Below are 14222 nucleotides of genomic sequence, written 5' to 3'. Positions count from 1 at the left end.
CTCATATTCGCCCACTCCTGACTCTAGGGCAGAACAGAGCCTGTGCAGCAGCTATGACATTACCTGGAAGTACGCTGTGGTCGCCCACACACATGGATAAGATGCGCTCATACACGAGGTTTCCTGGGAAGAAAAGACATCGTCATGCTCTTCAGAATAAACGTTAATCAGCCTTGGCTTGCCCTAACCAGTTTGGCTCAGTGGATAGAGCATCAGCTTGCGGACTCAAGGATCCCAGGTTCGATTCCAGTCAAGGGCATGTACCTTGGTTGCAGGCAAATCCCTAGTAGAGGGTGTGCAGGAAGCAGCTGATGGATGTTTCTCTCTCATCGATGTTTCTAACTCTCTATCCCTTTCCCTTCCTCTCTGTAAAAAAATCAATAAAATATAATTTTTAAAAATCAGCCTTGGCTCAGGGGACAGGGATGTCTGTGGACAAACCTGAACTTGTGATAATATCCTGCCACTTAGAGGACAAAAGTTAAGCCACGTTTCTTTGCCTTTGTTTTTAATGTAAGAAGGGCTTTTACTTTCTATGACAGGCAGATGAGTGATCATGCTCCTCTTCGAGCATGTCTGAACTGGAACAGAGGGTCCTAGTAGCCTCAGATACCTCCAATCATTCCAGAGAACAGTCCTATCATACTCTAGACAAGAGGCTGCAATGGACAGCCTGTAGGAAAAAACCAGCACTGACCCATTTTGCTCGACCCACCACACGATGGCCCATAAGGTGTTTTAACATTTTTTTAATTAGGTGCCAACATGTAATAATGAGGAGAATTCACACGAAAACCCAGATTGCCTCCTTCTTCACACACAACCTGCCCCTTTAGGATAAAAATCCGTTAGGACAGGTGCACAGCTGCCCTGCAATGGCACGCGGAGTACCCCGAGTGTGCCGTCTCCACTACCTCTCCCATCACAGCTGCTGCATCCTTTATGGGACCTGCCTGGGCCCAGAGAACAGAATCTGAGATTCAACTGAAGTTTTCCAAGGGAAGAGGTTTGTGTCTGTTCTACCCAAATGTATTTCTAGTACCCAGGCTGGTGCCTCGCACACAGTCACAAATACTCGACTCTGCTGTTGCAGCTCAAAAGCAGCCATAGATAGTATGTAAACAAATGGATGTGCTCCAATAAAACTTTATTTACAAAACAAGTAGATATAAAGGAGTTGGGCTACAGGCCGACCCCTAACCTAGCATAGAAAGCTTAGCTTATTCCATGCTTTTAGAAAATGCTATCAATAATCAAGAGATAAAATTTACAGTTCTATTCACTTTCCGGACCCTCCCAAATCACTTTTTATGTCAAAAATATTTCCCTGTGATCACATGTGGTTTTTTTTTCACTCCATAACTCCATCATTTAGGGTAATAAAGAACCACATCCTTGTCCATCCACAGAAAAAGAGTCAAGAAAGTTTTTAAGACCATTTATGGTCAAACACGTGAGATCAAATGACATCATTAAGCAAGGACAAAATGCTGGGTGACAGGAGGGAAGCCTCTGCAGCGGGGACTACTTACACCACAACCTTACAGACACCCACTGAGCATGTAGAAAAGAGTATTTTGGCAAGTGAGGACTAGGAGTATGAATTTTGATAACCTTGCTAGGGACTTTTTATACATGCTCACATACGAGAGCCACTGATGCGGGCAGGAACTATCTTCATTTTAAACTTGCCTGGGTATGGCGACCTCAGCAGCAGCAGCAGCAGCAGCGGCGGCAGTAGCAGCAGTAGCAGCAGCAGCAGCAGCAGCAGCAGCAAGCCTTCCTCTGCTGTCTGAGCCAGGGGTTCTCACTCGGGGCTGAGCATCTGCACATGCTCAGAGGAGCCAAGATAATGGTCAGGGTGCAGCCTGAGGCTCCTAGGTGTGCAGCCAGAATGAGAACCCCAGTTCCAAACCCCTGCTTCAGTTCAGAAGGGCCAGGAAGCCTACGAGCACCCCCACTGCTCAGAGCCACCTGCCTTAGTCCTCCTGACAGAAGTGCCTGGTTGCCTGTGACCGCGAGCTCTTCGCAGCCTCACCCGGTGCAGCGAGTGGCTGCCTCTGTGACAGCCCCGGAGCCAGGCAGGGGCCTGCATACAGTTTACTTGGGGTCATCACAGTGAGCCATGCAGGGCTGCTGCCAATTTCTCACCTCCCGCGGCACACAGACCAGTCTGGAGAGCATGAAATGCTTCACTCCCTCCACAAAGCTCGCCACCTCTGAAACCACCACCAGGTGTATATTTCACTTCCGCATTCTAAGGGGACTTCAATAGCAAATCATTTTGGCCAAACAAGTTTGGTGAATTTTTTTCTTCTTTAGTAAGCCAGTGGACAACTACTTTTGAGAAATAATGCCCCATCCTCAATATATTTCCTTTCCTGACCCACTTTCTAAAGATCAAGGGCACTAAAATACCTACAGTGATGATGACGCAACTGATGCTTTCTTAGCACTGACTATGCCAAGCACTATTCCAATACTTTACACCAAGCATGTCAAATGGCCGCATGTGGCCCAAAATGAATATTTTTACGGTCCAGCCAACATAAAGGTATGTAAGAAACATATTAATAAAAATTTAGTCACTTAATTTTTACAGTATCCTATTATACATAATTATTAATAACGAACTATAACATTCGCTAATGACTGATTACACAATCACGTTGCATTCATTTCCCTTATGCGCCTTACTCGCAGGCGCACCATTTCCCTCCACTAATACCAGCAGGGAATATTTCAGCAGCCGATGGCCACATCATTAGTCTTGGACTGACTTGTTTGGTGTGTGCAACAGGAAATATTTTGCTTTCTGAGAACAAGAAAAATAGGTGTAAAGTATTGGAATAGTGCTTGGCATAGTCAGTGCTAAGAAAGCATCAGTTGCGTCATCATGTCCTATACATTTATGAATTCGTGTAGTTATTCAGTGCTTGGTAAGTGAATGTTCAAGAGAAAATATTAATTTTTATTAAAGTGTCCCATTATTTTATGTTAACAATGACTCATTTATTTCAGTCCTTTGTATTCAGCATGTCTCTATCCCAGAATAAACCTATATTTCTATGAAAATGGAAGCTTTTGTTTTTTTGCAGCCCACGTAAACTTATACTTTATCTGGCCCATGTTAACCTTGGAGTCTGACATGCTTGATTTACAGTGATCCTGCCAGAAAGCAATTATAGGAGGAAAAAGTATATATGCTTTCTAGGCCTTCTCTCATCTAATTCCCTCCAGAAATCCCCTGGGACAGGGTCTATTATGCCCATTTTACAGGCAAAGAAACAAAGTCAAGTTCTGTAGCAGTGAGACAAAGAATGTGGGTGGACTGTGCATAGCTCTGAGCTAGGGACCTCTGTGAGAGCCAGCCCGTGCCTTCATGCTCAGTTGCATGGGTGACGACTCATGTCCCTGCTCCATGCCCCTGTCCGGAGCCCCTTGCCCTGCCCAGCACAGTGCTCCAGCCTCTGGCAGGCCTGGCCACCACCACAGAACACCGCCCTGGCCTGGTCAGGCGCCTCCTGTGGAGCAGAAGTGCGAGATGGCCCACAGCATTCCGAGTCCCAACCAATAAGGTGAGTCCTGCTGTAAGGAGGGAGCAGCTCAGCAGCCCCAAAGCATAAGTCTCCTGAGCACCTGCCTCAGAAATGCATTCGCAGCAGGCCTGAAGTCACCGGGATGGGTGTGGAGCAAAGGGAAGGAGTGCTCGTCTGAATAAACTCTGAATGGAAGCCCATTCCCGCAGCTCCAAGTTCCCAAAGGCAGCAGGAGTGTTGTCCACAGCTCCTCTCTCAGCCTGTCCATTACCTCACTACTCGCACTACCCTCAGAGGTCCCACCTTAACTCATTTCTTGGGTGTCCTTCTGATATTTCTCCAAGCAAATATAAGTGATTATGTGCAAAAAACAGAACTGGCTCTACAGCTGGTCTGCATCCTGACTCTCCCCGTGGTGATGCGGCCCGGAGACCCTCCCACCTCTGCAGAGCAAACCCTGTGCTAGGGGCCTCCTGTGTCTCAGGAAACAAACATCCCCTGGGGATGGCCTCCTGGGTTGTTCCAATCTCCTGCTGCTGCCACAGGATAAACTCCCGGAGATGAAACTACTGGGTCAAAGGCATACGCTTTTGTAATTTTCACAGAGAGCAAATTCCCTCATGCACCATGTACATGAAAATAAAACAGATGCTCTGGCAGCAGAGAGAACTCACTACCCTGTGGCCTGGGGCCACTTTACTTCTGTGACTCAGATTTCTCACCGGTGAGATGGGATTCTCCCACACCCTACCTCATAGGCCTGCAGGAAGACAATGTGACTTAGTATTCTAAAGCACCTAGAAGAGTCAGGCCCAAGGACATTGTTAAGGGTTTGTCACCATTCATCATTGTCAGCTCCTGGCCCAACCAGGACAGTGGGCACCGGCTCTGCCCCCGACTTGCTGAGCCAAGACTGGGGGAAGGCAGCACGGCTGGCAGGATGGCAGCCAAGCTTCTCACGAGGTTAATGCCAGGATCTGGCCTGGCTGGCAGGCTGGAGTCTACCTCACCAGGGATGCTGACTCATGCAAAAGGAACTTGCAGGAGGCCAGTGAAGGGAAGCAGGAGGCCAAAGTGCTCATTCACCATGAGAAACAGAACTCTCAGGAGGACCCGGCAGCCATCAACCCATCTCCCTAACGGTGCCCTCTCCCCCTGGGACAAGCTGTTTCCAGGACAAGTGGAAGCCCAAGAAGTGTAGGAGTTGATATCTATTGTGAGCCTAATGCAACCATCCATTCTGGGTAATCCTCCCCATCTCCACCCCTTCCTGGGCCCACACAATCCTCATTTTCCACCTGAAGTGCTACAATGGCTACCGTCTAGGCTCAGCACAGCAGCCATAGGGAGGTCATTAGAACTCAAATCGGGCTGCAGCCCAGCCCTGCCTAGTACTCCTATGGCTCCTCATGTCCTCAGGTTCAAAGCCTAAGTCCTCCAATTGCTTTCAAGATCCAACAGGATCTAGGGCCCTGTGAGCTCCTGCCCCTCCCTGCTGCTCACTCCACCTCAGTGCCCTGGCCTCCCTCTCAGCCATGCTCCCACCCAGGGTCTCCGCACCAGCTGTTCCTTGGCCTAACCTGGGCCTGCACACCCACCCACAGAACCGGTGGTTCCTCTCTCTGCTTCCTCAGCTACGAAGCCACCTATCAATTCTTAGCGAGGCCCCTGTGCCCACACTATTGAAAAGTGTAGCCTCTCCGCCCCTAGCATTACCTTTATCCCCCTCACCTGGCTCTCACTTTCTTCCTCCACAGAACTGACTGCCATCTACCACACAACAGGCTGACCTACTACTTGTTCTGCAAACCCTCTTTCACTGGCACAGAAGCCCAGGAGGCAGCAATTTTTGTCCCTTATTTGCTGATGTAGCCTCAGTGCCTAGTGCAGCCAGACAATGGCTCTCTGGGTCATCTGCACCTGACGAAGTCTGTCTTTCAGTTGGGACATAACTTCTTTTAAAGGTTTTTTAATTCTCACCTGGGGATATGTTCATTGATTTTTAGAGAGGGGGGGAAGGAGAGAGAGAGAGAAAGAGAGAGAAACATCAATGTGAAAGTAACATTGATTGGTTGCCTCCGGTAAGCACCCCCACTAGAGATCAAACCCACAATCTAGGTATGTGCCCTGAGTGGGAATCGAACCCATGACCTTATGGTACAAAGACAACACCAGCCTGGAATCTGCACGTGTCACTCCCCAGATACCAAGCATGGCTCAGGGACTGCCATGTGATCCATGCCAGGCCAATGAAAGAATTCTGGGACTTTGGTTGGAATGCTCAGAAAAAATTCCTTTTCTGTCCTGCGGGCAGTTAGCAGACACTGAGGCCACCTGGGAGAGGTGGAGAATGAAGCAGACCCCAGGAAAAATGCTAGAAAAAGCATGGTCCTGAAGAAACAAGTATGTGACTTCCCAAATCCAGCTGTACCTGAAGCTAGAAACTCCATCTGGATTGTTCAACCTAGACCAATAAATACTCCCTGTCGCCAAGACCAGTTTGAGCCAGGTTTTCTATCACCTGTCCAGGCTGATATGTTCAGGTCCCTGGTCTCCTGTGCAGAGCCACATGGGTCTGGCTGAGATTTGTTTTCTGCCACATTCGATCTCTCAATGGGTAATAAGCAGCCCCCAGTCCTTCCTTAGTGAGACAGTGGTGTCTCTGCTCTGACTGACTGTGCTTGCTCAGGGCCACTCTGCTTGCTACTTCTGGTGGGCACTGCACTGCCCCGCATCTTGCACAGACTGAACGGCTGCCTGGTTTGGGCAAACTGCTAACAGCATGATGCTCTGCCACTAACCACTGTCCACAGCACAGAGGCCCATTTCTCCAAGAAGGTTTGGGTCATCCTTAGTCCAGGCCTCTCTGCTGGGCTCCTACCTGAAGGAGCACAAGGACATAGGAAACCTCATAAGAGCTGCAGCATCTCTGGGGGGAGGATGTGGCCGGAACTAAGGATTTTCTGGGACACACTGAGGAGATCTAGGAAGCTGAAGTGAAGAACTTAGACCTGGATGTGGGGCACAGGGGAAAAGATGCTCAGGATTCCAGCTCAGGCAATGAGCTGAGCTATGTGGTGCTGCCACTGCCACAGGCAGAAGCAGCCTGAGGGGAGGGAAGTGCTGGAACAGGTGCGAGCGCAGTTCTGACAGACTGAGGGCCAGAGACCTCATATAGCGGTGGATGCAGCTGGGGTAGACGGCCTGTGAGCATGCCCTGCTCCCCTCACGGTATGTGCCTCTTAGAAGGTTAGGAAACACAGTCTAAGAGTCTTTCAAAAATAATACCTGGTTAATGAGCAGGGGTGGGAGGTGGTCTCCCCCGTGACTTGCTTCATTACTTAAACCACAAATTAGGCAGAACCTAATTTGAAGCAACTCCACTATCGAACTTTTGGCAAAAACCAGCAAAAAAAAAAAAAAAAAAATCATATTTCCTAGATCTAAGATGAATATGACTAGTACTTACCAAAGGTATCAAGTATGTCCGTGATGAGGACAAACTTGCTTGGGTAGAAGTGAATGACACTTGTGTCCGAAAGAAGCTTTGAGCACTAGGAAAAGAGAAGAGGAGAGAAAACTCACTGTCATGTCTAATGGTTGGAACACTCCGGCCTAGAAATTTAATCATCTCTACAAACAAGCACAGGTGCTCACCCATGCCCAGCCCTCACCATTCGCTGGTAAGCAACATCACTGAACTTGACATGGAGCGAGACTGCTCACAGCAGAGCCTCCCAGCAAGGCCACTACAGTCGCCCTGAGGAAAAAACGGGGCTGGGACGCTCATCCAGAGGGTCTCTGCTCAGACATAAACCAGGTCAGCACTCAAGGTAACCAAGGGGAGCCAGGGACAATCTCCCACCAGGGTCCTTGCACATGACTCCCCTCCTTGTACCAACTGCCTTTAAGCATGGCGGCCTCTGGTTTATTTCAGGAGGATCTCAATCTTTACACATTCTTTTCTGTGAAATGACCCCCTAAATAAGCTCCAGGGTTTCTTAAACTCAGTGTCTACCATTCACACTCACTCCCGCTGCCCTTGAGAGTAAGCATGAGAAGCTTCAGGGCACCCCTGCATCTCTACAAGCAAGACCCTCAATGCCAGGGCGTCTGGGCTCCGCAGGGAATTACTTCTCAGTGCCACACTACCACTCGAGCCCAGGAGCCACACAATTTGGCCTTAAATACTCATATTAAGTCAGAAACAAAAAATCAATTTCTATTTTGGAGAACTAAATATAATGGCCCGTAAGGAACTAAAAAATTTGCTCTATTTTGTTATTCCAATAGATGATCCTCAGGTACAAAAATTTCACTTAACAATATATGGGCATTTAATATGCATTTCCAACCTGCAGAGAACAGTATTGAATAGTATAAGTTCACCCTATCAAGAAGTAGGTTATCATCTGTTCCCACTTTGTTACCCAATATCTAAACTGTTAGACTCACCAGATTTCTCCTTAGCAATACATGCCTAAAAGTAAACGTGTCCTATGTGTACAACATCCTCTCACAGCCCATGTCGTTGGGGAGAGCTGAGGGAGGGACACGTGGGCTGTGAAACGATGATGCAGGCTCAGCTCCATTCCAAGCCTCGCACCTGGGTGGACACAGGACTCGCTGTTCCTGGTGCCCTGTGGTGGGCTTTTCACATGCCTTTTAGGAGCACTCCAAATGACACAACCACCGTGGGACTTCTGGGGTTGGACAGGCAGGCAACTCTGACTCCAGAGACTGTTCACATTGCACAGTTCTGGGTTCCCAGGGGTGTCTCATCTCCCAAGTTTCCCCACAGCCTCTCACAGATGAGAGAGTTCAACATAAGATTTCAAATTAAACACAGCCAACAACTGTGCATTGATTTTTCTCCTAAGATGGTGTCATACAATATATAAAGAATAATAAAAAAGCAGAGGGTTTGTTTTTAAATATATTTTTATTGATTTCAGAGAGGAAGGAAGAGGAGGGGGAAAACATCAATGATGAGAGAAAATCAGTTTGGCTTACACCCCCCCACCCCCACCCCACCGCCTCCCCACTGGGGATCAAACCCACGACCCAGGCACCTGCCCTTGATTGGAATCAAACCCAGGACCCTTCAGTTCACAGGCTAACGCTCTATCCACTGAGCCAAAGCAGCTAGAGAAAGCAGAGTTTTCTTTAATTCAAAGTTAAAGTCATAACAATGGTATAATTTGAAGTTATCTTTTTAATCTCAATTTTGAAGACTCCATCAGTTTTAAAGCTTTGGTGCAGTTCAGAATCATGTGTTAAAAATACAGAATCTTGGCTCCACTCCAAAACTACTTTTCAAAGCCTCCAGGGAGGTAGCAGGAAGCCAGCATAAGGGCTCTCGGTGCCGCTTCACGCAGACAAGCTGGGTCAGGACACCCAGAGTGGACTGAGCATTCCTAGCCAGTGTTCTAAATCATCTGGGAGATTTTACTTATTTTTCAATGTTTTGCTGACACTGGATAGTATTGTGAGAAGCTATCATGTGGGAGTGGGAGGCTAGGATGTCTGGGGGCATTTTCCTGGACATCAGACATTCCTCCACCCAGGTCTAGTGGAAACACAGTAGAAATTAATCCCCAGAGGGCAGTGCTATCTATGCTGCCGGGTATCAGGGTGAGGAGACCTCTATGTCACTGGTTGGAAGATGGGGCTGTCCCTGTGTGCAGGCATCCCAAACAGACCCACCAGGACGTTGTGGAAGTTCCGGGAAATGACACACACCAGAGTTGTGGAAGTTCGGGGCAATGGGGCACACCGGAGACCAGGTGGTGAACCTGGGGTTGGCCAAGAGCGCAGGAGGGTCATGCTTCACTGAAAGTGGGCAGGGCCTCCCACAGGAAGGTGAGGAGCAGAGTACTTCACCTCGCACTTCTCAAAAGAGCATGCAGTTGGGCTCGAACTCACCACAGGTGTGACACACTTGAGGGAATTTAGGATCTTTGTTCTGCATTCACCTGGTGCCCAAACTGGTTGCACACAAACCAGAAAATTAAGGCCAGGCCCTGGGGCCCACAGCCCTGTTGCTGCTCGTTCACCTAGATGTGGTCCCGGACCTTAGTGCCTCAGAGTGCAGCCACATTCACAACAAGCAGCTACATGCCCCACATTGAAGAGAGTAAGGCCCCGCAGCTGCCAGGTTAGGAGCACACAGCCTGGGTTCTGGAGAGGGAAGTGGGCACTGGGGCAGGAACAATGCAGAGCTTTTACAAATAATGGTGTTGGAACAAACTGTATAGTGGGATCCAAGAGTTTCAAAAGAAATATATCTTGGGGAAATGGTGGCAGAGTAAGTAGAAGCTATACTAATATGCTCCCAGGAACAAACTGGAATCACAACTGAAACCCAGAATTAGAGGAGAAACCAAGATGGGGGCGTAGGTAAACACTTAAACTGCTGCTCGCACAACAATTTCAAAACTATAACTAAAAGACAAAACGAACATCATCCAGAACCATAGGAAAGCTGGCTGAGTGGAAATTCTACAACTAGAAGAAAAGAGAAAGCACATAGAGAATCAGAGGAGCTGCAAAAGGCTGAGGTACAGAGACACATGTACGGGCAGCTGAGTGCATGGCTTGCTTTCTCTAGCGGGAAGGAAACAAAAGCTCCCGTGTGCAGAACCCCAGTTCAAGACAAGACCCTGGGGACCCAGGCTTATGCAGGGGGATTCTGGACTGTCAGGCGGAAACTCAGGGCAGCCTCGAAAGGCAGAGGTCCATAGGCGCACCCACCAGTGCGTGAAGAAAGGACTGGCTTTCTCTAGCGGGTGAGAAATGGAAGCTCCCTCACTACACTGAACTCCAGTTCCAGGGAGAATATGGGAATCCAGATTCATTGGGAGAAAAATTGGACTGCCTGGCAGCGGGTGAAACTCAAGGGCGGCTCTCGCTCAGAGGTGCTTGCAGCAGTTACCAAGGGATACTGAGACCCAGGGGCATCATAGGGTAGGGCTGACAGAAAGCCAAGATGGTCTGCTCAGCCCTGAGACTCCACCCCATCCAAACTGAGCACAGAGGCTTTTGCAGTTTTGCAAGTCTGTCTCCTAAGACTGTCTCCATCACTGAAGTTCTCCTGGCATATACATAGCTGATTCTCACAGCCAGTTGGTGTGGAAGTCAATTCCTCCCAGTGATACCAACAACAATCAAGACTTAACAAAACAATGCTGTACACACAATGCACAAAGGGGTGTACCAAGAGTGTCCACCTCAGGTAACTGGGGAGGCCGACACAGTGGGCCACATAGGACACCTAGCACACAAAGCTACCCTACCAACTCAGGAAAATAGAGAAAATGCGGAGACAAAGAAACTAATCACAAATGAAAGAAATGGAGGAAAATATACAACTGAATATAGAGTTCAAAACTACTGTTATAGGGTTTTTCAAGAATTTCCAAGAAAAGGCTGATAAATTTAGTAAGACCCTCGAAGATATAAAAAGGACCAACTAGAAATTAAACATACACTAACTAAAATAAAAAAATATTATACCAAGACCCAATAGCAGACTAAAGGTACGCAGGAATCAAGTCAAAGATTTGAAATACAAAGAAGCAAAAAACACTCAACTGGGAAAGAAAAAAGAATCCAAAAATCTAAAGATATTGTAACAAGTCTCTGGGACATCTTCAAGCGTATCAACATCAGAATTATGGGGATGCCAGAAGAAAAGAAAGAGCAAGATACTGAAAACCTATTTGAAGAAATAATGACTGAAAACTTATCCCACCTGGCAAAACAAATAGACTTACAAGTTCAAGAAGCACAGAGAACTCCAAACAAGAGGAATCCAAAGAGGACCACACCAAAACACATCATAATTAAAATGCCAAAAGCAAAAGACAAAGAGAGAATATTAAAAGCAGCAAGAGAAAAAGTTAATTACCTAAAAGGGAGCACTCATAAGATTGTCAGCTGATTTCTCAACAGAAACTATGGAGGCCATACATATTCAAAATGATGAATAGCAAGAACCTACAACCAAGATTACTCTACTCTGTAAAGTTATCATTCATTGATTCAATTTCAAATTGAAAGTCAGCTAAAGAGATTCACAGATAAGAAAAAGCTAAAGGAGTTCATCACCACCAAACCAGTATTATATGAAATGTTGAAAGGTATTCTTTAAGAAGAGGAAGAAGAAGAAAAAGGTAAAGAAAAAAATTATGTACAACAAATATCTATTAAGAAGTGAATCTAAAAATCAAGTGAATAAAAAATTTGAGGAACAAAATAAACTGGTGAATGTAATAGAATCAGGGGCATGAAAGGGAGTGGACTGACAATTCTCGGGGGAAAGAGATGTGAGGGATATGGGAAGAGACTGGACAAAAATGGTACACCTATGGATGAGGACAGTGAGGGGAGGGTAAGGGCAGAGGGTGGGGTGGGAACCGGGTGGGGGGAAACAAGGGGGAAAAAAGAGGAACAATTGTAATAATCTGAATAATAAAGATTTATTAAATTTTATAAAAATAAAAAATAAATAAAATACAGAATAAGCATCCTCAATAACCAACAGAATACTTGCTGGAGAGAACCCTGATAATCAAGGATGTAAAGTGGAGACCACACAGAGACTGGTAGGAAGGGTAGAGGCGCAAAAGGGCTGGCCAAGCTCGGGCTCCCTCAGACAGCAGCTGAATATAGGGATTATCTAAGCTTTGGGCAGGTTGCCACTGAGAACTCTAGGGTCTAATTCCCAAGCTGGGTCCCCCAACCCAAAGCACTGGAACTGATTAAGGTGCTCTGAAAAGCAGCAGGGTTGCTGTCTGCCAAGGAGAGACGGCTGGAAATGCAGACACCCTTTTAAAGGGCCAACACACAAAATTTGATGTGCAGTCACTCACCTTGGGCACTGGCAGAGAGAGGACAGGGAGAACTGGAGCTGTGTGAGCAGAAACCAGGGTTGGGGACTCTGGGGTTAGAACTTAGAGGCAGGCACCTTAGTTTCCTGTACTGAGTTGTTCCCTCACACTACAGTGGATACCTTTATTCAGCAGACCTTTATCATCCAAGCAGCTTATGCTTAAGGTGAAGCAATAGCCCTACCCTATTGGAAAATGCCTCATTACACTCGGTGAAGTTTCTCAAGCCCAATAAGAGACGGAAAATTACCATTAGCCTACAGGCAGAAGCAATTACCCCAGCGGGTTGGAAAACCTCTCTTCCAGTCCTGTGGTCATAGCCTGAAGCTAATCAAACCTGAATAATAATCGCACTGCAGGCAGAAGGAGGTCTCTGGAGACTTTTGAGTCTTTCCAAATCTAATTTAAAAAAAAAAAAAAGCAGATCTTGGTGTACATTCTGGTCCTTTCCAAAGGCATCCAGCCCCAGCCAAGGGAGCCACAAAATGTGGATTGCTGATAGCTCCAAAGAGGTTACTCAGGGCCAGTAACAAACAATGTCTGACATTGTCCTGCACTACCTAATATAAAGACACAAACCCAAACAGGCAGTCAAATGGGGGATACAAAAAAACAAGCCCCAAGTAAGAGAACAAGAGAATTCTCTAGAAGAAGAGATAAATGAAATGGAGATAAGAAATTTATCAGATATAGAGTTCAGAATAATGACGATAAGGATGCTTAACAGCAAGAGCAAAGTTATAGACACTATGAAAAAAGACCAGTTGAAAATGAAGAATGCCATAGCGATAATAAAGAACACCATGGAAGGAGTACACAGCAGATTAGGGGAAGCCGGGTTATCAGTGAATTACTAGTAGACAGTGAATTACTAGTAGACAGGGTAGGAAAAAAAACACACACAAAAAAACACTCAGAGAACCAAAAAGAAAAACCAATAAAATTCGGGAGGACAGCTTAAAGGAGCTGTGGGACAACATGAAATGTAAAAATATTCATATCATAAGAATGTGAAAAAGGGACAGAAACCTTGTTTGAAGAAATAATAGCAGAAAACTTTCGTAACTTGGTGAAGGAAAATGTTACACAAATTCAGAAAACACAGAATTGAGAAGAACCCAAACAGGTTCATGTCCCGACACGTCATAATTAAAATGACAAAAAATAAAGACAAAAAAAGAACCTTAAAGGCAGCAAGAGAAAAGCAATTTATTACCTACAAAGGAGTTCCCATAAGCTTATTTTCATCAGAAAAGCTACAGACCAGAAGAGAATTGCATGAAATACTCCAAGTAATGGAAAGCAAGGATCTGCAACCAAAATTATTATATCCAGCAAGGCTACTATTCAAAAATGGGGAAATAAAGAGCTTCAGAGACACACAAATGAAAAAAACTAAAGGAGTTTATCAGCAACAAACCAACACCACGAGAAACGCTAAATGGATTGCTGTAATGAGAAAAAAAAAATAGAAATATAGGCTTAAAGAATTAAAATGGTAATAAATATCTATCAATGATTACCTAAGAGAGACAAAATGGCGGAAGAATAGATAGGCGGATTCTGAGCCTTGTCCCAAAGCAGAAAGAGAGAGCAGCTGAGGGTCGGGCTGGGAGAGAAAGCTGAACACCAGGAGGAACTCGAGGGCTGCTGACCAGAGGGCCCCTGACAGGGAGGGAAGCACCCACGGCGGGGCTGGGTCCCTTCCCGGAGCTACCTATGGGCTTGGACAGGGAAATCTCGCCATCTTGAAAGTAAGAGTGGATCTTGTCAGAGGCCTGAATATCCACAG

General features: G+C 46.4%; 1 protein-coding gene across 8 annotated transcripts in view; it reads right to left on the bottom strand.

The window, feature by feature from the left end:
• VPS35L (VPS35 endosomal protein sorting factor like) overlaps nt 1-14222 on the bottom strand; it is a 122072-nt gene that overhangs the window by 78168 nt on the left and 29682 nt on the right. For 7 of the 8 annotated variants that reach the window (XM_036434423.2, XM_036434426.2, XM_045580364.1 and 4 more), the window contains 2 exons: nt 7009-7093; nt 64-123 (listed from right to left, as the gene is read on the bottom strand). In XM_036434423.2, the coding sequence (XP_036290316.1) occupies nt 64-123; nt 7009-7093 (145 nt within the window). The remainder of the gene's footprint in view (nt 1-63; nt 124-7008; nt 7094-14222) is intronic. The other variant, XM_036434425.2, reaches the window with a different exon arrangement.

The sequence above is a fragment of the Pipistrellus kuhlii genome, unplaced genomic scaffold, assembly GCF_014108245.1.
Source record: "Pipistrellus kuhlii isolate mPipKuh1 unplaced genomic scaffold, mPipKuh1.p scaffold_m20_p_122, whole genome shotgun sequence".
NCBI classification, from domain to species: Eukaryota; Metazoa; Chordata; class Mammalia; order Chiroptera; family Vespertilionidae; genus Pipistrellus; species Pipistrellus kuhlii.
Note: the sequence above shows the minus strand (reverse complement) of the source record. Positions and strands in the feature narration are given on the sequence as shown.